At 35.4% G+C, this 24,589-nt stretch overlaps 1 protein-coding gene across 1 annotated transcript in view; it reads right to left on the bottom strand.

Moving 5' to 3' along the window:
• DOK6 (docking protein 6) overlaps window positions 1–24,589 on the bottom strand; it is a gene marked incomplete at both ends in the record, with an annotated part of 403,347 nt that overhangs the window by 248,977 nt on the left and 129,781 nt on the right. Inside the window, one exon of the mRNA XM_080714802.1 lies at window positions 18,770–18,877. Within this exon, the coding sequence (XP_080570928.1) occupies window positions 18,770–18,877 (108 nt within the window). The remainder of the gene's footprint in view (window positions 1–18,769; window positions 18,878–24,589) is intronic.

Consider the following 24,589-nt stretch of genomic DNA (forward strand, 5'->3'; position numbering starts at 1 on the left):
CAAAAAAGATACTACATACCTAGGACTGATAAATGCATAAAGCTGGCTCATAGGAAAATGCACACTAAAATCCATGTACTTCCCTTCAATTTGTATAAATTTCTCATGTGTAATATGTTTCTCTGACAACAATACTCTTCTTACTCAGAGAGCCTAGCCTTATCACACAGATATAATCAGATGACTGTTCAGCTGCTATGAATTTACTTAATAGATGTACAAAATTAAATCTCTTCATTAGCACAGTGGGTCTAATAGAGACCCTCAAAAGGCTCTGCTCAAGTCCTAACTCCAAGAACCTGGAAAATTGCCTTTGTTTGGGGAAAGAGTCTTTGCAGAGTTAAAGCTCAGAATCCTGAGAGGTGATCATCCAGAATTTTTTTGTGGGTCTTAATAGCAGAGGAGAGGAAAGGAGATTTGAAACAGACACGAGAGAGATGGCCTTGTGAAGATGAAGGCAGAGACAGAGAAAATGCCACCACAGATCAAGGAGAACCTGAAGCCTCAGATGCTACACAGGAAGCCAGGCTCTTCCCTGAGGCTGGAGGAGTGATTTACAACTTCTGGATTTCAGAACTGTGAGAGAATAAGCTTATGTGAGTTAAACAACCAAATTTGTGGGCATTTGTTAGCCCAGCTTTAGCAAACTAATATAATTACACAAGATTATTTGAAGAAAAACAACATAATTTAGGTTATAAAGTCATTATTCTTAAATACAAGCAAAATGAAAAACCATGAACATTTTTGTCTATGTCCCTATTTCCCCAATAAAACACTAGTTCCTTAAAATGAGAGGGGTACAATTCATTTATTTTGTGTTACCTGAGGGCAATAAATATACTTTCTAATTTAATTTTGATTAATAAATAGAACACACAGCTCTCTAACCTGGATCCCATAGAGCCCAGGAAATGACTGATGGACAGCCGCAGAGAAGGTGATGCACCCTCAGATATGACCTTCCTGTAAATAAGCCCTGGAAGAACTTGGGTCTCAGGAGAAAAGAAGTGATGAGGTGAAGAGGCCTCAATTTGGAAAAGAATATACTAACAGTGAATGAGGTCGGCAGCAGGGCTGACTTGGTACTGAGCTGGTGAGCTTCTATCAGTTGGGGAACTGTTTCTAAGGGTGGAGGAATCTACCAATAAAAGAGATCTTTGAAAGTGGAGGTGAGAAGGTATGGGTGATGCTGTGCAGGAGCTGGCCCTGCTTGGCTCTGTGCCTTGTTTAGAGCCAATAATAGCTTTTCTTTACTGGACTGGGCACGCTGATAGGAAGTAGAAAAGCAGAAGCATAGAGCATCTGCCATTGGCCTGCAATTAGAGTCTGGAAATGATGCCACTTTAAGGGAAACCACCCCCAAGGTTTCTGTATTTGTCTGTGGTCGAATCAGAGACATAATGATTTTCACAAGGATCTCAAGAAATTACTTAGCTAATATTCAGGAAAATAATCATTCTGTTTATACTTTTTGTGGCTCTGCTGCTTCTTTTCTTTCATTTCTCATATCTCCAACATAGTTTAATTCAACATTTATGTGTGTTTAATATAACCTGCCACAATGGAGCATTTTTCTTTTTTTAATTTAGTTTTTAATTTTTATGTAGAACATATTGAAAATGGCATACATTCAGACTGTGTTTGGTGCCCTCTCTCCCCCACTTTCCCTTCCCCTCTTCCAACAATGAGTGTCCACGTTGGCCATGCTATATTCATACTTTTACACATATTCGGATGTAGCTCCTCCATTAATCAACCTCACCCTTCTTTCTCTCCTATCCTTCCATTCTAGCTATCTTGGGTATCTTTCCAAAGGGGTTGAAATCAGAGAACTACAGTAACATATGCATACTCATGTTCATAGCAGCACAATTCATGGCTCTGCTTCTTATTGGAATATCTAGAATTAAAACATAGGGATAGGGATATGTGCCTCTTGAATAGAGTTCAATTTATTCATTGAACATGTGGTAAGAACTACCATGAGTTGACCAAGACTGTAGACCTACAATTAGGACTTAGAAAATTATATAGAAATAAGATCAAGAACTGGTGCAATGAAAAAGAAATCATCCCTCAAGATCCTTGTGGTAAAAATGTTTTTCCCCTAGCTGTTCAAAAGACAAGACTATAATTAGGTACAAATTTTGCTGACACACATCAATCTTTGAGTGTCACAAACTGATTCCAAGTGGAAGCCAGAATAGAAAAGTTGGAGAAAAAACTGCTTGCATAAGACACTGTACCAATCTAAGATTGGTGCCAAAGTTCACATCTTGTTTGCACAGGCAGCCCATTACACTTGGTTCTTAGTCAAGATCACAGAGATGCTAAAAGTAATACATCCTAAGTGGCTCTGGAATAATATTGATGTTTGTCCAATGAATTTTAGAGCCAATGGAAAAATAAAAGAAAAAATTATAATCCAAGCTTAGCTGACAAATTTGACAGTTCATAGAAAATTAAGTAGTACATTTATTCTTTTTACAAACAAATAAATGGAAGTTCTTCAAATATAGCTAATAGAGTCAAGATATTTTATAATATCTGTGTAGGGTTATACATGTACTATCAACAGATACATTGTGTGTGTGTGTGTGTGTGTATAATTATATGACATTATATATAATGCTTACTTTATTATATATATAATTTTTGGCACTAGATATTGAAGCCAGGGGCATTCTGCCTCTGAGCTATACCCCAGAAGTATTTTTTAAAATTTTGAAACAAGGTTTCACTAAGTTTTGAAGGGGCTTGCTAAATTGCTGAGGCTGGCTGAGAATCTGCAATTCTCCTGTCTCAGCCTCCCAAGTACTAGAATTTATAGGTATGCACCACCACACAACAACTGCATGCTAATTATTTTTAATACAACAGGCAAAATAATATATAGATAGGAAAATATAAACTTTAAAAATTGTCAGCAGAAAAAAGATAGAAAACTTAAAATAAATAAAATGATCTGGCCATCTCCTAAAGCCCATTTTCTGATTATTTCATAATTAAGTTTATCAAGAATAAAATTTGGTTAACAACAGAAAATCAATCAAAATATTTCTCAAAATTTATAAAGTAACAAACATGATTTTTATCAAACCAAAAAGCATCATTGATAAAAGTTTCAATATATTTTGTGAAAACATAAACTCTTTATATGAAAAAAATTATCTTTGGTGACAGATTATATTGCAAAACCTATTCTACTTTAAGCAGAAGCATGAGGCTCATTTCACTTATTGCTAGAACTTTTATCAAAACCTCAGTGTAACAGAGACCCTGTGGGATAAAAGAAGGATAGGAAATGAGAGTAGAAAAATGCCTATGAATACACAATCAAGTATCACTTAACCTTTATTCGATTTGAAAAAAGTTAATGAGCAATGACTGAGAAGATTCTCTGGGGAATCTCGTGCATCCTACAGATTGTAGACAGAGATGCATGTCTGGGTGGCCATTTGGTGGTACGTGTGTAGATTAAGAACTCATGTATCTTAGTACAATGCTCCCATTCCACTTACGTTTCATCTAGACTTCCTCATGTTGGGTCATAAAGACATAGCAAAGTAATCCTAACTGTAAAATTATGTGAGGTAGTGAGAAGTTGCTATCAACCTAGTTTCAGTTACTAGGAAAGCTGAAAGTAAAATATAGTGGATGCCAAGGGATATCATAACTAAGAGGGACCATTAGAAGCACATGACAATAGGGCACAGAGAAGTGAAATAGATCTTAGACTTATTATATCATGAATAAAAATAAGAAGCAGAACAAGTTACTGCACATTACGATGTATGTAAATCAACAAAGGAGCAAATGTACAAGAAATCAACATTACCTAATTATATAAATTATAAAAATACCAAAAAAATCCAATCTAACACATTGCAATGACTGTCCATGAAGAAGAAAATTTGAATGGGTTTAAGGAATGGGAATAGATTATATAAAATATCAAAATTCTTAAAACGATAGAAATGAATGATAAACAATATCCATTCAATGAGTGGTATGATAATTCAACTTTGCATCTGAGTTCTACAACACCAGGGAAAAAAGGAAGAGAAGAATGAAAGAATAGAGGAAGGAGAGAAGGAAGGGAGAGAAGGAAGGAGGGAAGGAAGGAAGGAAGGAAGGAAGGAAGGAAGGAAGGAAGGAAGGGAGGGAAAAATATTTCCTAAGGAAAGTAATAGAATAATATGTGAAATTCTAGTAGGTCAATAATATTAATAATTATATGACCATTACAGCTATTGAATATTCTGAATTGGTTTTCAACTCGGCTGTCTACAGCCTGGCATGTGATAGCTCTTAACATAACCAATGGCACACTGGTTCCTTTAGTAAATTACACATCCTGGTGTGATCATTTCTTTCTTTCTCTCTTTCTTTTTCTTTCTTTCTTTCTTTTCTTTCTATCTATCAATCATCTATCCATCTAGTATCTATCTATATATCTATCTTTCTATCTGTCTGTCTGTCTATCTATCCTAAAGGGTACAAAAAACTGAGACCATGAATAATTTCATAAATTTATGAGACCAATTGTAGCTGTGAGAGTCACAAAAAACAGGCACTACTGCCCAGCAGAATTCTCAGGTATTCTCGTGATCCCCCAACTCCTGCTCTACACCCACAACAGTGTTTGGTCACTGCTGACAAGTCAGAGTTTCAAACCTTGAGCAGGTTTGATGTGTCCTGCTGGGCCTGTCAAGTACTGGGCAGACTCTGGTTTCTGAAAGCAGCCCCTGTTCATAGACAAGGAGAAAGCAGCAATTCAGTGCTGCACCTGCAAAAAACTGAATTCTCTAACAGCAGAGATGGCTTGGGTTAATTTTTCTTCAGAAAGGGATGAAGGAGATGAGCAAATAAGGCCACCTGACTGAGAGGGATGGGAGGGGGAAGAGGGAAATTCCCTAATGTACAAGACGTACATTCATAAACATATCAAAATCAATCACTAAGCCAATAATAAGAAAGAGAGAGGAAGGAGGGAAAGGGGTAGAAATTGGGGAAGGGATAAATGAGTGATGTGTTCATGTATGGCTCTACTGTCTTGTACTCCATTAAGATGTATGACTACAATGCACCAATAAAAAATAAAAATGCTAATAAATCATTCAAGGCTTACTAGATATTACAAAAAGAGAAAGAGATGCAGACTCGGCCCCCCTGATACCTTGCCTTCAGCCTGGTGAAACCCCTAGACAGGCTGAGCTAGGCTTTGACTTACAGAACTGTGAACTCTCAGGTGGAAGATTTTGACCCCTGAGTTTGTGACAATTGTGTACTGAAGGAAAAAAATGAAAACTACTCCAGTTGTTAATATTTGAACTGCATAAAAGATTTGGTTCCTAGGGATGGTGATAGAATAAGTTTACTTGCAAGAAGAAAGCTGAAATAAAATATGGGAAAGAACTGTTTCTGGCCCAACATGAGAAGGCAGGCTTGCCCAGCTCTGGGACTAGGAGAATATAATGTAGAAAGATAATCTTCATAAACCTTTTGTGAAATAATAAGAAAGACAAATGGGGAAGTTCAGGCTCCTGAAAGTTTGGTTAACACTTAATATTCTAGTACACCTGCTATCTAAATATGATTATCTTTATTCAAAGAAAGAGAAAATGAGAACTTTGGGAAGATAGTCTCATTTTAAGCAAACATTTACCATATCTCTGTGTGTGAGTGCATATACACAAACATGAATTTCTCATTATTCTTTCAACACACACACACACACACACACACACACACACACACACACACGAACAGACACACACAACAACAGCAAACTAAAAAAAAAAAAAACAACAAACTAAACCAGATACCTTTCTTCCCTCAATATTGTGTGGCAGGAATTTCTTCAGGAATCATTTCTTCAGGAAGTCAAACTAAGTTCGGCACTAATTTACATAAAATAGATCATCTGCCATAAAAACAAGTAATTCCATCAAGACTCAAACACACAATTCCCTAAATTAAGGAACTACTTCCTAATCAATAATATCCATTTGGTCACAGTTCCAGGTCTACAAACTAGAGTTATTCAATGACCAATTAAGACTCTCTATTACTTGTTAAAACAGAAGTATTAGCATTAGAAAGCTTTAAAATGCCACAGTACTGCACCCATTTAATATAAATGTGAAGTAACATCATTTACAAAGCGAAAGATGCTAAGTAGATATTTATAGTGAGGTGCAAAGTACTATTTAAAAATAAATTCCCACTGAAGTGTCTTTCAAATTGTGGGTTCCACTTGGATACACATTCATTATTGAGACCGAATATATACCTTTCCTCTAACCATAGAAGAACCAGTTATTAATCACTCTTTTCTTTTGCATCTCTCAGCTATTGTACAATTAGGCAGAATTTATCAATACTAAAACAGAGTTTTTAAAAATAAGAAATGACTTAGGATATTCCAAAATAATAATTAAGGGTATTGGGTATTGTATATAAATCTGTGGAATAAGTGTAAAATGCTTCAGAAATCACAGAAATCATGTCATAACAGAGTCATGGTACTGAATATGCGTTCCCGTTGTCTGATTTATCACATGAAGTGACTCTTTAAAAATGACAAGCTATTTTATCATCCAAAGTGGTCTCAGTTTTTTTCCAAATTTGGCCTATTTCCCTAATTTCAGAATTGCAAGTCTGAAGCAGAAATGTCGTTCACAACAATAATTGTCTTTCGTTCCACAGCACCATACATGTAGTCAGCATGTTTTACATGGTTATTTTACATGTAGTTATCTTTTCACTTTTTGTGCTGTATAGTTAGCATTTCGCAGACGGGAATATATTGTTTAAATTATACGATGTTGTTTCTGATTTAGTACATATATAAAATGGTAGCCTTGTACAAGAAAAAGAAGTGGATACTTTTGAAAAGTAGAATAAGGGCCAGGTATATTGGCACACACCTGTAAGCCTAGCACTTGGGAGGTTGAAACAGGAGGATGGACATTTTGAGACCAGTGTGTGGTAAATTAGAGAAATATTTTTGTAATATGTCACACTACTACATAGTCTAAATTAAGCTGTGATCAATCATATAGATATTTTCCAAGAGTCCAATTCATATCTGCTGCAAAGTGTTAGGTTATAAACATAAATTCTATGTACTGAGTGATCTATTTTTCAGAGCATCCTTTGTAATAAAGAATAATTATTATTGGTGATATCTTAGATGTGGGGAAAACATATTTGGTCTGAATTCAAATACTACAAAGTTTAAGTTTACCTCTGGAAGTTTTCTATTATTTTGAGGTTGCAATTTCATAGACCACCATTCAAAGGCCTTATGTGTTGGCCTTCTCTAGAGTTGGACCATGTATACACATGGGTACTCTCTTGTTTATTTTTAATGTAATTTTATTTTATTTTTCAGAATTCTATTTTTAAATCTTTTATTTGCACATTGAAGGCATACATGCACACATCACCCAGTTAGCCCTTACACAATAACCACCCCAATCCCTGCCTCCTCCCTCCTTCTCATGTTTGGTTTAGTGATTGACTTTGATATGTGTGTGAATGTACATCATGCATATTACAATTATTTTTTAAAATTTTTTATTGCTACATTGTAGCCATTCATCTTAATGGAGCACAAGGTGGTGGAGGCGTACATGTACACATCACTCAGCTCTTGTCCAATCCCCACCCCTTTCTCTCCTCCTCCCTCCTTCTCATGTTTGACTTAGTGATTTACTTGGATGGGAGGGGGAAGAGGGAAATTTCCTAATGTTCATGATGTACATTAACAAACATATTACAATTATTTTTAATATTTATTTTTGTGCTACCAGGGATTGCACCCAGGGACATTCTACCTTACTTTTTGTTTGGGAATGCGGTTTTGCTAGGTTGCTGAGAATTTCACTATGTTTACTCTGGCTGCTCTGTGATCCTCCCGTCAACCTTCCAAGTGCTCGGGTACCAACACATCTGTCTCCATTTATTTATATTACATTAAAAAAAAACTTTAGCTGGTATAGTGACACACGTCTGTAATCTCAGTATTTGAAGGCTGAGACAGGAGGATGGCAGTATTGAAAACGGCCTCAGAAACTTAGTGAGACCTGGTTTCAAAAATAAATGCTACGTGTGACTATGTGTATACACGTGAATATAACATTGTTAACCTGGACACGCTGTATAGAGAGGGTGAGAAAAGGGGATGTGGGGAGGGGTGGGCACCGAGTACTGTGAGGATACACGTCATTGTCCACATGATCTCCATTATGATGTGAGACTATAGTGCACCAGTAAAAATATATATTAAAGAATAAGTAATAAATAAAAATAAATAGGGCTGGGAGGTAGCTGAGGGGTAGAATGCCCCTGGGTTGTGATGATACATCATACTGAGGTATAGAGTGATACAAATGTACATGCAATGCAATTCTTAGTACATTTCCCTCCATGTCCCCCCACCTTTCCCTGGCTTTGAGATTGGCATTGGTTATTTAATATATATACATAGCAGCAACGGCAACAACAACAAAAACTTTTACCATTCCATTTCCTTGCATTCCCTGAGTAACTAGTATGTGATAACATGAGTAAAGTAATCGGTAAGATGGGAAGAAGAGTGACCCATGATGGGATAAGGTGTGACTCCCCCAGAAACAATGTGCTTGTCAACCCATGGCTAAGTACACGAAGACAAAGCATCTTTAAGATAAGAGATTGCATATGGGTGCACGTACCAATGAATGAAGGCGAAAATGTGTAAGATACGTTTATCCAAATAAATGATGCTCGCTCCAGGAGCTTCCAGTGGATGTCAGGAGAGACACAAGCCCTTGGACAGCTGTCACATCATGACAAGTGTGTACTCATCCAAGCACAGAGCCATTTCTTCAAGAAATCAAAATGATGGTGTTCACACACTTATCGACCACACGTTGCTTTTTAAGGGTAGGCGCTGCAGGTAGCAATTTTTCACAAGGACACTTTGATCTTTTCCTAGACTCTCTCAGATGTTTATTTTAAATGAAGACGGATACTGCCAACACCAAACCCCAGGAAAGAAGGTAGAACGAGATGATGTTTTCAGTGTCGGGTGGTAGGGGATTTAGAAAGGAGGCTGGTCCCAGTTCAAGCATCACTTTTTTGACACTATGTCATTTTTGTTCTTGAAACTTCATATCGTTCTACCTTCATTCATCTTTCTCTCTTTTATTTATTTATTTTTGGTGGTACTGGGGGTAGAACCCAGAGGTTCCACCAGAGGTTCCTCCAGGCTATACTCCCAGACCTACTTTATACTTTATTTGGAAACAGGGTCTCACTAAATAGCTGAGGCTGACTTCTAACCTGTGTAATCCTCCTGTCTCAGCCTCTCAAGCACTGGGATTACAAGCATGTGCCACCACGCCCGGCTTCATTCATCTTTCTGCAGGACGTTATTTATATTTATATTTTCCTCCCTACAGAACATGCTTATATTTATTTCATTAAAACTTCTATAAACTGTTTCTTTTTCGTCTGCTTAGAAAATTAAGGAAAATATATTAGCCGATCATATGTAAATTACTTCAGTTCAGTTTTCATCTAGGATAAATTTGTTTTGAATATCTGTTATGACAATTATATACAGCTACATTTCCAACCCTAATGCATTTTTAATAACTTCCTTCAGTAGCTAGCAATTTGAATTTCAAATTTCTTTCTACCAAGAAGTTAAAAAAAGTATATGCCATTTTATAAGAGTTTCATATAAAATTGATTTATACAGCAAGAGTGTTCTCACAGTAAACATATCAAATGTCTAAATGAGACCATTAATACTCATAAGCTTATAATATGCATGTTCCAGATGGGGCATAATACAAAGTTAAAGTTGGTAAGGAAGTAATTGTGTACTTAGCTTATTTTTTTAGAAATACCTTACTTAGGTTAAAAACATTCCATTTATTTGTTTATTTTATCATTATTAAGGTGTAGGGCGGATTTTAGGGAAAATCAGAATAACTGACTAATTGCTAAATACTTAATTTCTAACAGAACATATATGAGAGCATCACAAGTCATTCTATTTTTATTTTGTTTTTCTTTATTTTTAATACACTTTTATTGTTAACTTGTCATCTCACATCATATTGGGGTTCAGAGTGACAGATAAGTCCTTTTAAGGTTTTCATAATTTCTTTACTCCTCAATGAATAAATTTCTTTACTGCTTAACGAATAAAACTTAAAAATAATGTATCCCTTAAGTGGCTGACACTCGTGTTTCTCTGGGGCTCTTCTTACCCCACTTTAGATCTCCTTCCGGATTTTGCCAATGCTAGATAACTCAAATTCTTTTCAGATGCCTGCACAATGTAGCTTTTCAGTACTGGTAATCACACTTTTACTTCTTCATACAATACATTTTCCTGAGTTATTCTGCTTTGTTAAAACAGAAATCTATAAAGTAGCCCCACTAACAGTCTTTTTTTTTTGGTGGTACTGGGGTTCCTGGAAGCCCTTCTACCTCCGGGCTACACTCCCAGATCTAGTTCTACATTTTTATTTGGAAACAGGGTCTCCTAAGCCAGCGCGTGTGGTTGGCTTCGAACCTGCGCGATCCTCCTGTCTCTGCCTCCCAAGCGCGGGGATTACAAGCGTGCGCCACCACGCCAGGCCCACTAACAGTCTTATCCTTTACACAGTTGTAATTTCCAAAAGTAGAACCAACTGTCCCCTGACATTTATTATTCATCCTATTTCACTATCTTCAGAAATGTACAAACCCTTTATATCATTAGATTATAAAACTTTGAAACAATAGTTATAATAACACTTAGCAGTAAATAAATGTTTTCTGGAAAAAATATTTTAAAAATCCTTAGCATTTAAAGACTACTCCAAACCCTCTTTTCCAGTCTTCAAGTATATTACTTTCTCCTCACCACAGTCCTGTGGGCTGGAACAATTGTCCCTGTTGTGTAAACAAGAAGAGCAACTTCTGGCGTCCTCTTCTGAGCCTCAGTGTTTGTCTTGTCACTAGAAGCAGTCTCAGAAGAACAAATATCACATCCTTGTCATATTGTATTAGATGTCTCATGAAAATTTATATAACATTCATAACCATGCTACGTTCATTGCCAATGACTTGGGATTAATAATAGTTTTGTAATAAAGAGGGCAGTTCCCTCAGCAGATCCTCCCTAGCACAATAGTAATTACTCTTGGAGACAAATGCACCTGCAGGTCACTTCTCTCTCCCAGTGAAAGCAGATATGCACATCGCAAGGTTTTGCTCCAATCTGAGCAATTCAGAGTTGCTTAATGGGAATACAATTTTGGTGACTTGAAGAACAGATCATGTTTGAGGGACAAAAGGTGGCATTATAGTATAATAATGGAACAAGAAGAGGAGAGAATTTGAAGAAATCTAGTTGAAGATTCTCAAGGGAAAAATAAGGCAAAAGACAGCTTTTTGACTTAAGATTATAGGAAAAAGAAAGAGTGAAGGAACTAGAGAATACTGCTGTAATAGAATTAGACAGGTGGGTAAAAGAATTAAGTGACACTAAAATAAAATCAAGGTGAGGGAAGGAACTGTGAACATACCTTCTTGAATACAAACCCTAAGAATTCTTACTATTGGTGAACCATGCCCTTCCATATCAGGATTGGTCTACATTCAGCATTGCTGTCTACAGTCAATCACAGAAAAATAGATCAAATTACTGAAAATAAACTGAAGTCATGAAGCCTTGCCAGTGCTATAAAGCAGAAGCAAAAGAGAAAAAAAGTAAAAAAGAAAAAATTCATTGCATTGCCATGAGAAAGGAAACTTTTAGCTGTCACGTAGACTGAGTGTAGTTTTAAAGTGATTTTGGGAGGTTCATGTTACAGTCAATGAAATCTGCTCAGCAATGCAGTAAAGGGGATTCTCTGGTATGTTCTCAATTCCATTGTCCTCATGTTCTTTCTCACATAGTTTCCATAAAGGAGTAGACGCATGTGAAGCATGTATGGTTTTGAAGTTACACTCAGTTTTCTAACATTAATTTTTTTCTGAGTCTACTTATGTCCACATTCACATTCTGTCACCTTTTATCTGGTAAAAAAAAAATAAAGTGTCATTGATCCTATCAAAGCAAGACCATATCATGTTACACGCGTCCTTTCTCTTCATCACATTTTCAGTGTATTAAATCATTCTCAGAAGTCTACATGTGCTTTACAACACACGTCACATTTTAGAAACACGCCTACTATGTATCTTAGCTCAAAATCTTTTTAGACAATTGCTTATCAGTTTTTTCACCTCTCATTTAGAGATCACTCCAAAAAACTTAGTCCAATATCACAAAGACATGATTTTATCCAGTTTCCCAACTCTCCTGTGTTTTATTGCTAACCATCTCTTGTCTTAGTCTCTCCATGACGTTAAACATAGATGGCCATCTGTTCCTCATTTTCTAGTGGTGAAAATGGGCCACTCTTGATATTTTTTAATTTTAAAGTTGCTCTCAAACTTCCATCCCAGCTTGTCCTCCTTTGTTAATCATCCACATTTTAGAATGCTACTTGGCTTTTTATTCTCCCTTGAAGTGTATTTCAGCCAGTGCTAGTGAATACAACACTATCAATATCAATATGTGGTTCACAACCAGATTAAAACTTTAGCATGGTCTGCTCTCACTCCAACCCACTCTTAATTATCTAATCCAGTACTGGACATTTTAGTCTGAATGCCTAATATATTTCAAATTTAATACATAGAAAGTAAAATCTTGTGATTCTTCCACAAAGCCAGCTCTTCTAGGCTTCCCATTTCCAGGAACTTCATCATGTTTGAGGCCATTGCTCAAGTCTGAGCCCATGAATCACCTGTAATTATTACCTTTCACCCATCCCTCTATCTAACCCATAAGTATCTATTGTCATCTTAGCACACCATACCCCAGATGTGTCTTTTTACCTCTAAAGCTAGTACCAAAACCTTCACTAAGTCAGCATCATATCTGGCCTGAACTAATGACAACTGAGGCTCACCACAACTTCCTCTAGATGAAGAGCCACTTTAAGTGTTTAAATGAACAGCAGTACATTTCATTTGTGAATAGTACCTAGGAACATTTAATCTCACTTTCTGCCTATGGTGCCATTTATTCCTTATAATAACCCTCTGCTGTAGGTACTATCATAATCCTACTTTATCAGAGGAGAAACACAAAATACATTGAAGGATAAATGGCTAATCCAACTTCACACAGCTGCCGTGTATAGAAGCTAGAGCTTAGAGCTTGCAGGGTGGCCCATTGTACAGTTGGTTAAGATCCCTGATCTTCCTCAATAATCTGCTTTCTGGGATGACCTTTCCCCTATTACTTTATTGAACAAAGATTCACCCACACAAATTACAACCATTTTAAGTAAACAACTGAGTGAGTTTTGACAGCTGTATTCACCTGCTAACACTACTATAATTGCTATACGATGACGGATATTTCCACATCCCTGAAATGTGTCACGCCCTCACAGCCCTTTGTATGCAATCCTTCATCTATACCACCATCCTCCACTACTCTTAAGGCCAGGCAATCAGTGCTCTCCTTTTTGCTACTGCAGATAAGTATGAAATCATTAAAATGTGCACTGTTGGGGTCTGACTTCCTTGACTCAGCACAAACCGATAATCTGATATTTTGTATGTCACTAGGTCGTCCTTTCCTACTGCTCAGTGGCATTCCATTGATATACTGTGCTTAATAATAACTGTGAGTATTTTCTATGCTGAGGTGGTTTTTACTCCTGGCTTTTGTAAATCAACTAAACATTAGTGGATTTTTTTTTTCATTTTTAGTGGATAAGTTTCTTAAAGTGAAATGTCCTAATAGATGTGTATATATTTTTCTTTTATATTGTTTTGTTTTATTTGTGATATATGGGATTGAACCCAGGGATATTTTACTTCCAAGCAACTTTATTTTTTTATTTTGAACTCAGTAGTTGCTGAAGGCCTCACCAAGTTGCTGAGGCTGACCTCTAACCTGTGATCCTCCGTGTTTCAGCTTCCTAAGCACTGGGATTACAGGGGTATACCATTATGCCTGGCTGATGTATACATTAAAAAAAAAACCCTCAAAGCTCTCCAAAACTGTATTTGTTATACAGTTTTATATTTCAACTATGTATATGTGAGTATTAGTTGCTCTAAATTATTACTAACTTTAGTTATGTTCAGTCTTTATATGTCTGGCCATTCTTTTTTTTTAAGATTTAAAGAAGTTTATTAGAAAGATAGAAATACAGAAAATAGAAATACAGCTCCATACCAGACTGGCATGGGAGGTGACTCGAAATGAATACACCAAAGGGCTTACACGTGGACTCGGCTTTTTATACCCATGACCTCCATCTTGTTTGCGTGACTCTGATGTCTGGCCATTCTAATGGATATGTAGTTTTCCATTTTGGATTGAATTTCCCACATAACTAAAAATCTGTATTGTTTTGTGCACTATTATACTGTTAATATATATAAGATGCACACATCTTAGAAAATGTGTGCTTGCCATTCTGCTGATTTTTCAGTATTGGATTATTTACATTATTTTTATTGAGTTGTAAGATTTATATATCCTTGGTACATGGCCTCTTTCAGATACATGCTTTATCAAAAATGTTCCCAGTCTACTGCATTTTTCATTTATAATTTGGGTCTTTGGGAGAGAAAATATTTTAAATTTTGATACAGTTCAGTTTAGTTTAGCAAGGTTTTTTTTTTTTTTTTACTGTTTGTGTCCCAAGAGATGTTTGCTTATACCGTGGTAGAAATGTTTTTTCCTATGTTTACTTCTGGGAGATTTACAGGTTTAGAATTCAATCTAGACCAATTGTCTGCTTTGAGTTTATTTTGTCTAAGGTGTGAAATTAGATCAAAGTTTGCTTATTTATCAAGGATATTCAATTGTTCTAGCACTATTTCTCAAGGAAAGCTTTTCCCATTGGCTCATCTTCTTATCTCTGTCTTAATTTAATTATATAATTCCAGGTTTACTTCTGCTCTTCTGCTTCTTTCCAAGGATCTACATGTATGTCTTTTCTTAATACCTCATTCCCATGCTCTCTGCCAGGATTAGAGTAAGCCTTGATATCTTTTGGTACACTATTTCCAACTTTGTCCTTTATTAAACACATTTGGATTCATGTAGATTGCACATATTTCTGTATATATAGTATAAAATTTTCAATGTCTATAAAAAAGACACCTGGGATTTTGATTAGGAATATCGTAAATATTTATCACTTTTGAAACCTTGCAACCTCATAACTTTGGGTCACTCAACCCAATAGCATTTTATATTTCACTATTTATATTCTCTTAGCTATCTTCCCCAATATTCAGTGTATAAGCTTTTGCATATATTTGATAAGTGTATTCATAATTATTTTTAGCACTATTATAAACTGAGTTTAAAAATATAAGTTACCAAATGTCATCGGGTAGTATTGAAATACAATTGACTTTTTTTTATATTAATTTCTGACATTCACTCCACTCATTGGTTTCATAATTGGTTTGGAAGGGAGCAAACATTTTTACCAAAGAATAGTGTCATATCAGAATGAAAAAAAACACTTATCTCTTTTCTGCAAGTATTGTTAGGTACCTTTTTTCACCTTATGGAAATTGACTCTATTCATAGTTTACTGAGAGTTATGAATAATGAGTGAATGTTGAATTTTGTCAAGTGTTTTTACCCCTTGCACTGATGTAAAGGATCATGTTATATATATTTTTATTGTTAAAGTTTATATTGATTTTCACATTAAAGCAAAGAGGCTTTTCTATGATATGCCCCATTTGATCATAATATGTAATCATTTTACTTATTACTGAATTAGATTCGTGGATTTTTTTGCGGGGAAATTTTCAGTAGTATTCTTTTAATGTTCCTTGTATAGTTTTGTTCTAGAATAATACTAGCCTAATAAAAGAATTTCCTCATTTTATGTTTTTTGGAAGTGTTTAGTTTCATTTCTTTTCCTCTTTCTATAATATGCTTAAGTTTTCAATGCATAAAAAATATGAACTTGAATTTTTGGGGGTTTAAATATAAAATAGTTGTATAAGATACTGAGGTAATGAAAGAGCTAGGGTAGTTTGGACCTTTCAAGAAGTTGTCCGTTTTAAACCAGTTGCCAGATATTTGGCTATACATTTAATAAAAGTATGTGTTTGTACTGTTATTCCACTACTGTTTGTATAATATGTAGTGATAACTCGTCTACATTTCCTAATCTTTTTTTTCCCCCCTTGGTAAGTTTGACGGGGGATTAAGAGGTTTTTTTTCACCAAAGAAACAGCTTTGGGCTTGATAAAATTTTTCTTTTCCTCCAATTTTGTCTTCTAGTCCATTGACATCTGCACTAATCTTTATTTCTTTCTAATGTAAGAACTTAAACCTATACTTTCCCCCATACTCACTGTTTTATTATTTATTTATTTATTTATTTATTTATTTATTTATTTATTTTTGGTGGTACTAGGGGTGGAACCCAGAGGCTTTTCTACCTCTAGGCTATACTCCCATACCTTTTTTTATATTTTATTTGGAAACAGGGTCTCACTAAGTTGTCGACAGCCTCACTAAGTAGCTGAGGCTGGCTTCGAACCCGTGTGATTCTCCTGTCTCAGCCTCCCAAGCGCAGGGATTACAAAGCATGCGCCACCACGCCCGGTCCCATACTCACTGTTTTAGTTTTATTTCATACATATTAATGTTTGCATTTACCTTTCAGTTTAGAGCATTTGCCACTAGTTTGTGAAACACCTACTTTGATTCTTGGAATATTTGAATTTCCAAATATCCAATTCATTATTCATTTCTAATTTAAATCATTTTTGGTCAGAGAAACTTTATATATGACTTCAATCATTTTCAATGTAGTTAAGAAATCACCGCATAGTCTGCTTGTTGAAAGTACAGTGTTCTTGAGAATGTGTGTTCTGTAAATGGTTGGCGCATTGGTATAAAAATATCGATTGTGTACAAATGGTTGTGTGTATGATCCTGTGTTGTTACTGATATATTTCATCAGCAATTCTATCAATTTATGAGAAGGAAATTTGGTTACAACCCTCAATGCAGAGGAATTTTCCTCTCTGTACATGTGCCATGTTTGTCTCAGGTAATTTGAAGCCCTAAAATTAGACCCATCATTATTATTATTTGTACATCTTCCTGATAACTAATTTTGTTATTATAAAGCTACCCTTTATTTCTGATAATACTCTATAGAATTTATTTTATCTGACTTAAAGCCTCTCTTCCAACTTTACAACAATGACCATTTTAATTGTCTTTTTTCATTCAAATTATTGTTTATTTAATGTGGACAGTCCATTGTTGGGATTTATTTACATTCTAATAGTTTTCCCTTTTGAATTTTAATGTCTACTTTATTAGCACTTAAAGTAATTTTTATGTGATTGGAAACAAATTTATTATTTCACTGTTGTTTCATCCTGCAAACACGTCACTACCACCAGTCCTGCCATTCAAATATCACCTTTGCTAAGAAGTTTTACCTGAACTCTATATTGGGCAAAATACTTTCTATTGCAAATTATTTATATTTTTCTTGGTATACTTTTTATTGAATTATAGGTGTATTTTGCCCTTTTTATAAGATTCAAGTTTTTTCAAGGCAATGACAGTCTCTCATGTATCTTTGTTCTCTAAACAGGATCAGAATGCATGGTATAGAGACACTCCATATCTATTTGCATCCACATTACCAATACTGATAGGTGGTTAGAATACTAGAGTATGTTAATGTTTCAGATGAAAGATAGTTGGGTACAAACATGAACTTATATTTTCTGGCAGCAAATCTATTAATAGAGATAACTCAAATATTAAGCTTGCTTATCTGGGACAGGTATTAATATACATGATTGGAAGCGATTTTTATAAGATTGGTTAGTATATTACTATCAAGTGATCTCTTATTAATGAAGGAGAAATTAGATGTATAGCACTTAAAGTAAAAATTTATTGCATCGCCCAAAATAACTTATGCTGCATTAACAATAATGAGGAATGATGTCTACTGAGCTTACTCAAGCAATACAATCTATTCTACAATATTGCCTATGAGTGGGCAATATTATTCTATTCTAAATACCAATCATGAGTCCTCTGTATTAATGCAAGATACTGACCTGTGTTTTGATGTGATAGCCAGATAATTTTACTCAGTATTCAATCATTACTAATGGGCTATATTTTATATTAATTCCTGGAAAATTTATAATTCATTTTTCAAGTCTAAGTCACATCATTAAGCCTATGTTAGGATCACTTCCTGTCAAAGAGCTGACCAGACAGCAAATGCCATATACGTTAACAATATCATTAGCACTGCCAACACTAGCCTCAAAAGTTTTATCTTCTAAATATTGCCCAGATTTTAAATCAAGGTAACAAATGCACAATTAACCTGAACAGAGGGGAAATGTCTACTCAGCACCTTAGAAAATGATCTGGTGGAGTTATGAGTCATCTCATTTTGCAAAGTAGCAATTAAAGTGAGTCTTTCATTCTGCAGAGGTAACACTGGAATTTACAGCAGATGATTAAAATAAAGAAGAAAAATAACTTCTGCATTTTATCAGAATAGGGACATTTTATCTCGGCCATGAATCTTTTTCCTCTGCATATTTCATCTATCAAAGAAATGTCTCCATGAGTTGTCAGGGGTCCAGCTATTCCCCAGGGATGCCTGGGACTGTGGCTTACCTTATGAAAGTTTCTGAAATAAGCTGCCTTTTCATCTGGAAATTTCTCTAACCTTCTGGGTCCTTTGCTAGAAGCCTTCTTGAAAACCAACCAGCATCTTCTGAAAATCTGAAAGTGAATAAAGGAATCCCATTATCTGTCTTTTCACATGTGCTTACTGGTAACAGGAGTTTCATTTATTCAATTAATCCGTTGGGGATCAATGTGTAAAACCACACTTACTTTATAGAGTAAACTTTGTCTTTGAAGAATAAGTATGTTTCTAATAAAAACTATAGCAGAATTTTAAAAATCATGATATTTTATGTAAAATTATTCTTTGCGTAAAAGTTGTCTTATGAGGTTTCTTAATGTGTTTGTTTCAATAGTTTTCAATGTCAATAAATCACCAGCGTGTGATACCACATACAATATTTATTTCTGCCAACCCTGATGACAGATGAGTCTATTTCTTATGCGAGTGCATTGGCAATTTTATAATTTTAAGTGAAGCACTTAAGTACTGCTCAATTTTCCATCTCTGAAAAAATATTGCAAAGTAGCCTATAAATTTGACTTAACCTTTAGCATTTTAGGGTTTTTTAACATATGCCCATATGTTAATTTAGAAACAGCAAGATATATATATATATATATATATATATATATATATATATATATATATATATATATATATATATTCTAGGGATGGAACCCAGGGACATTCGACCTCCAAGCTACACCCCCTGCCCTATTTTTTAATTCTTTCATTTTGAAACAGGGTCTCACTAAGTTGCGAGGGCCTCATTAAGTAGCTGAGGCTGTCTGTGAACCTCAATCCTCTGGTCTCAGCCTCCAGTATTGCAAAAAATAAAAATCACTGTAATTTCGCTGTACTATAATAGCCATAAGGAAGTTAATAAAAGAAAACTTTGAAAATGCACTATATCTTCCATGTCTTTATTTAAAGTTTTGCAAAAAACAAATAAAGTGCAAGTTCTTATAATGCTTGCTGGTATGACAGATAGTGTATTTTGTTTACTTTTTCTTTGTTGCATTGTGTCCTAGTCACTAAAACACAGTGTTTCTTGTGTTAAAAGGCGCTCAGAACTATTATGTAAGGGCTTCTCATAGTCAGGCATAGTGACACACACCTGTAATTCCAGTGTAATTGGAATTACAGTAATTGGAATTACAGTGTAATTGGAATTACAGTGTAATTGGAATTCCAGTGTAATTGGAATCCCAATTCCAGTGTAATTGGGAGGCAGGAGAATCACAGGTTCAAGGCCAGTCTCAGTAACTTCACAAGATACTCAGAAAACTAGCAAGACCATATTTCAAACAACAAAAATTAAAAAGGCCCAGAGATGTATCTTGGAGTTAGAATGCCCTTGGGTTCAATCCTAGTAACATATACGCACGCGCACGCACGCACACACACACACACACACACACACACACACACACACACACACCTTATTAGGAATGTAGAATAAACAGAATAACAGTGCAGAAAGACTTAAAATCCTCTGGCTATTTTTCTGAGATCTCCAGTATCCTCAAGTAGCACATCCTATATAACCCTGAGCTCCTCATTCTTAATAACACATTTTTACATCTCTTCCTGGCTGTTGATGTGCTTTTCCTCTCAGATAATTTCTAACTATGCACACAGAAATTAAAGGCTGCATTATACCTTCAGAGATCTTGATGGTTTTTTCCACGTTTGTGTTAGCACGTTGTGTTGTAGGTCTTTATCTTTATAACCACTAATAACTATCACCTCCAAAATGAAACAATATTAAAAACATATCAACTCTGATTAGAATTTGTTACCAGTATATGGTTTGTTTCACTTCAATGAACTCAATTCTAAATAGATTTCTTTAATATTGTATAATTTTGATTTATAGATGAAAACCATTTATATTTTAAGCGGTCACACAGAAAACATGCACTTTTAGAAGAGACAATTTGGTGTAGTGGAAGATTAATAATGTTTTAAAATGAGACGGACATGGGTTTATATCATAGCTATACTGCTAACCAGCTATGCAGCCTTAGACAGATTATTTCATGTCCAGCTCATACAAAAGTGTATCCCAATGGGAAGAAGGCAGACTTTAATGAGATGGCCACACCTTCAGCTGCACAGAAAGCTCTTCACAAGGGTCCGCTCATTTCTCAGGCCCCTTTTATTTTTAGAGCATAGGTAATCTTTGCTGCACATGAGAAAGACTTCCACAATAACAATTTTATTCCTAATGAGACACCACTCTATCAAGTATCCAGAACCAAGCTACAGATAAGAATACTCTATCCGGAACAATTAGAACAAAAGATAAGAATTTTAAAAGACAAACAGAAGATATATAAATGATCTCCCAAACATGAACTGTGGAACTAAAAACAACTGTACTTGGAATTCCAGCTCAATCTCTTGTTATGGCTATGTATTTTGGCCAAGCCATTTAGCTCTCTGAATACGGTCCCTTTAATTAGTTTAAGCAAAATAATGACTAGATCATGGAATTATTGTGGAAGTAAAAAGAAATTAGGTATATTAAGCCAATTCTGTAGTGCATACAGAGAAATCACTAACTAAACACATAACTGTACCAAACAGTCAAAATGTTCTTAGGACTAGGCAGGTGGTGCTCAGCAGATCCACAGCTAACATGCTTCTTTACACATACTGTATGGTAAAATTGGATTGCAAAGTAGTATATTAAAGATTTCAAATTATTTTAATAATTATGGGAAGTATATTTTATATTAATATCTGTAGACACTGTTTTGGTAGTCTACTGACTACAAATACTTTTTTCTGATATTCCATATAAAATACATTGTTAAGTAATACAGGTATTCATATATATATATAATATATATATATATATATATTTCTTTCCAAACATATATATGGAATGAAAATTTTTAAAAACGCATCGAATTTACTCTCTCCCTAAAATTACTCTCTCCAAAATCTAGCATGAAGAAATGGTACACAGGACAAATTACTTCACCCGGTCCCTAATGTAATTAGACTTGAGGGTTGTGTGTTACATTGCCCAAGAACATAGAGTAAGTCAATTTTCAGTGCAGGTTCTGCTATTTTCTCAATGTCTTGCTTTATAGAAGTTATTTTAACTTCTCTAAAACTTACATTTCTCATCTATAAATTGAGGTCAACCTGCCTCATTAATTTGCTCTTTGAGGATAATCAGAGATCACCTGCAGAAAGCATCTACCCTGTGGGTTGAGAAGCAGTCTACGGCAGGGCATGGTGGTGCACTCTTGTAATCCCAGCATTTGGGAGGCAGAGACAGGCAGATTGCAGTTTGCGGCCAGCCTCAGCTACTAAGTGAGGCCCTTTGTAACTCAGTGAGACCCTGTTTCAAAATAAAGAATAAAAAAAAAAAATAGAGCTGGGGATGGAGCTTGGAGGTAGAATGCCCCTAGGTTCCATCCCCAGTACTTCCCCCCCCAAAAAAAAAAATAGGCAGTCTATGCTCAAACTTGAAACTCTTAGGTTTTGGATAATGAACTATGTTCCCAAAGTTTATTTGCCCAAGCCTTAACTGCCAGGGAGATGGTGGAGATTGGGACCGTGGAGGATAAATAGGGTCACATGGAGTTTGAGTGCTCTTGGGAGAAAAGAACCAGCTAGTTTGCTTTCTTTTTCTCTCTTCTTGCTCCCAAGGATGAGGACATGAGCACACAGTGAGAAAGCAGTTGTGTGCAAGCCTGGAAGAGGGCTCACACCAGAACCTGGCAGGACTGTCCCACCCTGGTCTTGGACTTGCATTGTGCAGAACTGGAAACAAAATTTCTATGTTTTAAGTCACCCAATGTATGGTATCATGTTATGGTAACCTGAGCTGATCAAGTGAGCTACATGCGCGTGCACACACATGCACACACACACACACACACACACACACACACACAATCAGTGATGGTGGGAGAGTGCGCTGGTTCCAGTTGTGTTCATAGCAATCATGTGGACATGGATTTACTTCCATGAATGTGAGCAGAAAATTAAGAGTGAGAAGTAGACAAATTAGAACATTATTTGCAAAGTGGGATGTACATAGAGCACACATATTAATCTTTCCTAGTTATTCATGTAATGAGTTAGGGCCTTCACGTAGAAAAGAAGCTGTCCTAGAGTAAAACACTGGGAAAACTGATTTTTGTTTGTTTGTTTCCTTTCAGAGAAATGCCTTTTTTCTTTACCCTTTGTGACTTTGTTAGTCATGGTTTGGGAAACGTCATGAGGTGAAATGAAGCCATATACTGCTCATGTAAACACACACACTGACTGCAAGGCCCTGTCCTGGGTTACTATGCTTGTTTTTTTTTTTTTTTATTGGTGCACTGTAATTGTACATGGTAGTTGGATTTATAGCGATATCGAAGTTATTTTCTACTATGGCATAAGCTAAACATGAGCCAGAAAGAGTAAATATCCCCATTCAGGCATTCAATATTGTTGTAGAATAACCCTGATAACAATTAAGGAAAAACATAATTGTTATTTTTAATTTTTAATTTTTTGGTACTAGGGCTTGAACCCAGGGGAGTTCTACTTCTGAGCTATATACTTTATTTATTTATTTTAAAATTTTGAAACAGGGACTCACTAAGTGGCTGAGTCTTGCTAAGTTGTTAAGCCTGGTCTTGGTTTTTTTGAGACAGGGTCTCACTAAGTGGCTGAGTCTTGCTAAGTTGTTAAGCCTGGTCTTGGTTTTTTTGAGACAGGGTCTCACTAAGTGGCTGAGTCTTGCTAAGTTGTTAAGCCTGGTCTTGGACCTAGTATTCTCCTTTTCAGCCTACGAAACGCTGGAATTACAGACATGAGCAGCCGTGCTTGGCATACACTTGGTATTTTTTCTATATATTCTTATCTCTTTGCTATTATATCAGCAGAGACAGCTGCATATAGATTAAGACTGACTTTTAAAGACTCCTTACAACATACTACTAGATAAACTTGATGTAATAAACCTGTTAGTTTGAGACCCATAGGTTATTGATCTATATATTTGGAACAATTGTAGGTATATGAACAGGTTGAAAATTGGTGTAGCAGGTTTCCACACACTTTCCCCAGTTTCCCCAAATATTAACAGCCTATATGATCATGGTAACTTTTTCAACTGGATATGCCAATGGTAAATGGTAACAATACTAACTGAGCTGCAAATTCTGTTCCACAGTTGCTTTTCTGTCCTGATCTATTTCAGGCCCCATTCCAGGATTCTAAGTTACCTTTACTTCCCCTATTTTCTTTGTCTCTTCCAATCTGTAATTATTTCATATTTTTTCTTTGCTTTTTTCATTACCTTGAAAACTGTAATGCTCTTAAATTTCTGTTTGTCTCGTATTATTTTTGCTACGTCAAAAGTTTAATGAAAATCTCATGGTAAAGTGATTAAAATATAACTTACTGGGAAAATAATATAAATTCATCACAGCCATGAACCAGTCATATTTTTTATGTGATCTCTAGTTAAATTTCTAAAATTAGGGTAGCAAAAGAATCACAGGTTTCAAAATATTTTTGCTTTTAAATAAGAGAAAATTAATAAAAATGGGCGTTGGTGGTGATAGTTTTCAAGTGTCCTCCAATTTGGGAAGGCAAATTAGGTATGAGTCATGGTACTACATCAACCTCCATTTGAGGAGTATAAAATGGGCAGAGTATGAAGATACGACCTTTGGTCTCTTTTCATTAAATCAGTTCTTATTCGTGTACCATGATCTCCTTCAGGCCCTAAAACAGATGTCTTTTCTGACTATGTTGGAGAAATTCCAAAAAGGAACAGCAAAAAT

This window comes from Muscardinus avellanarius (genome assembly GCF_963383645.1).
Source record: "Muscardinus avellanarius genome assembly, chromosome: 17".
Taxonomy (NCBI): domain Eukaryota; kingdom Metazoa; phylum Chordata; class Mammalia; order Rodentia; family Gliridae; genus Muscardinus; species Muscardinus avellanarius.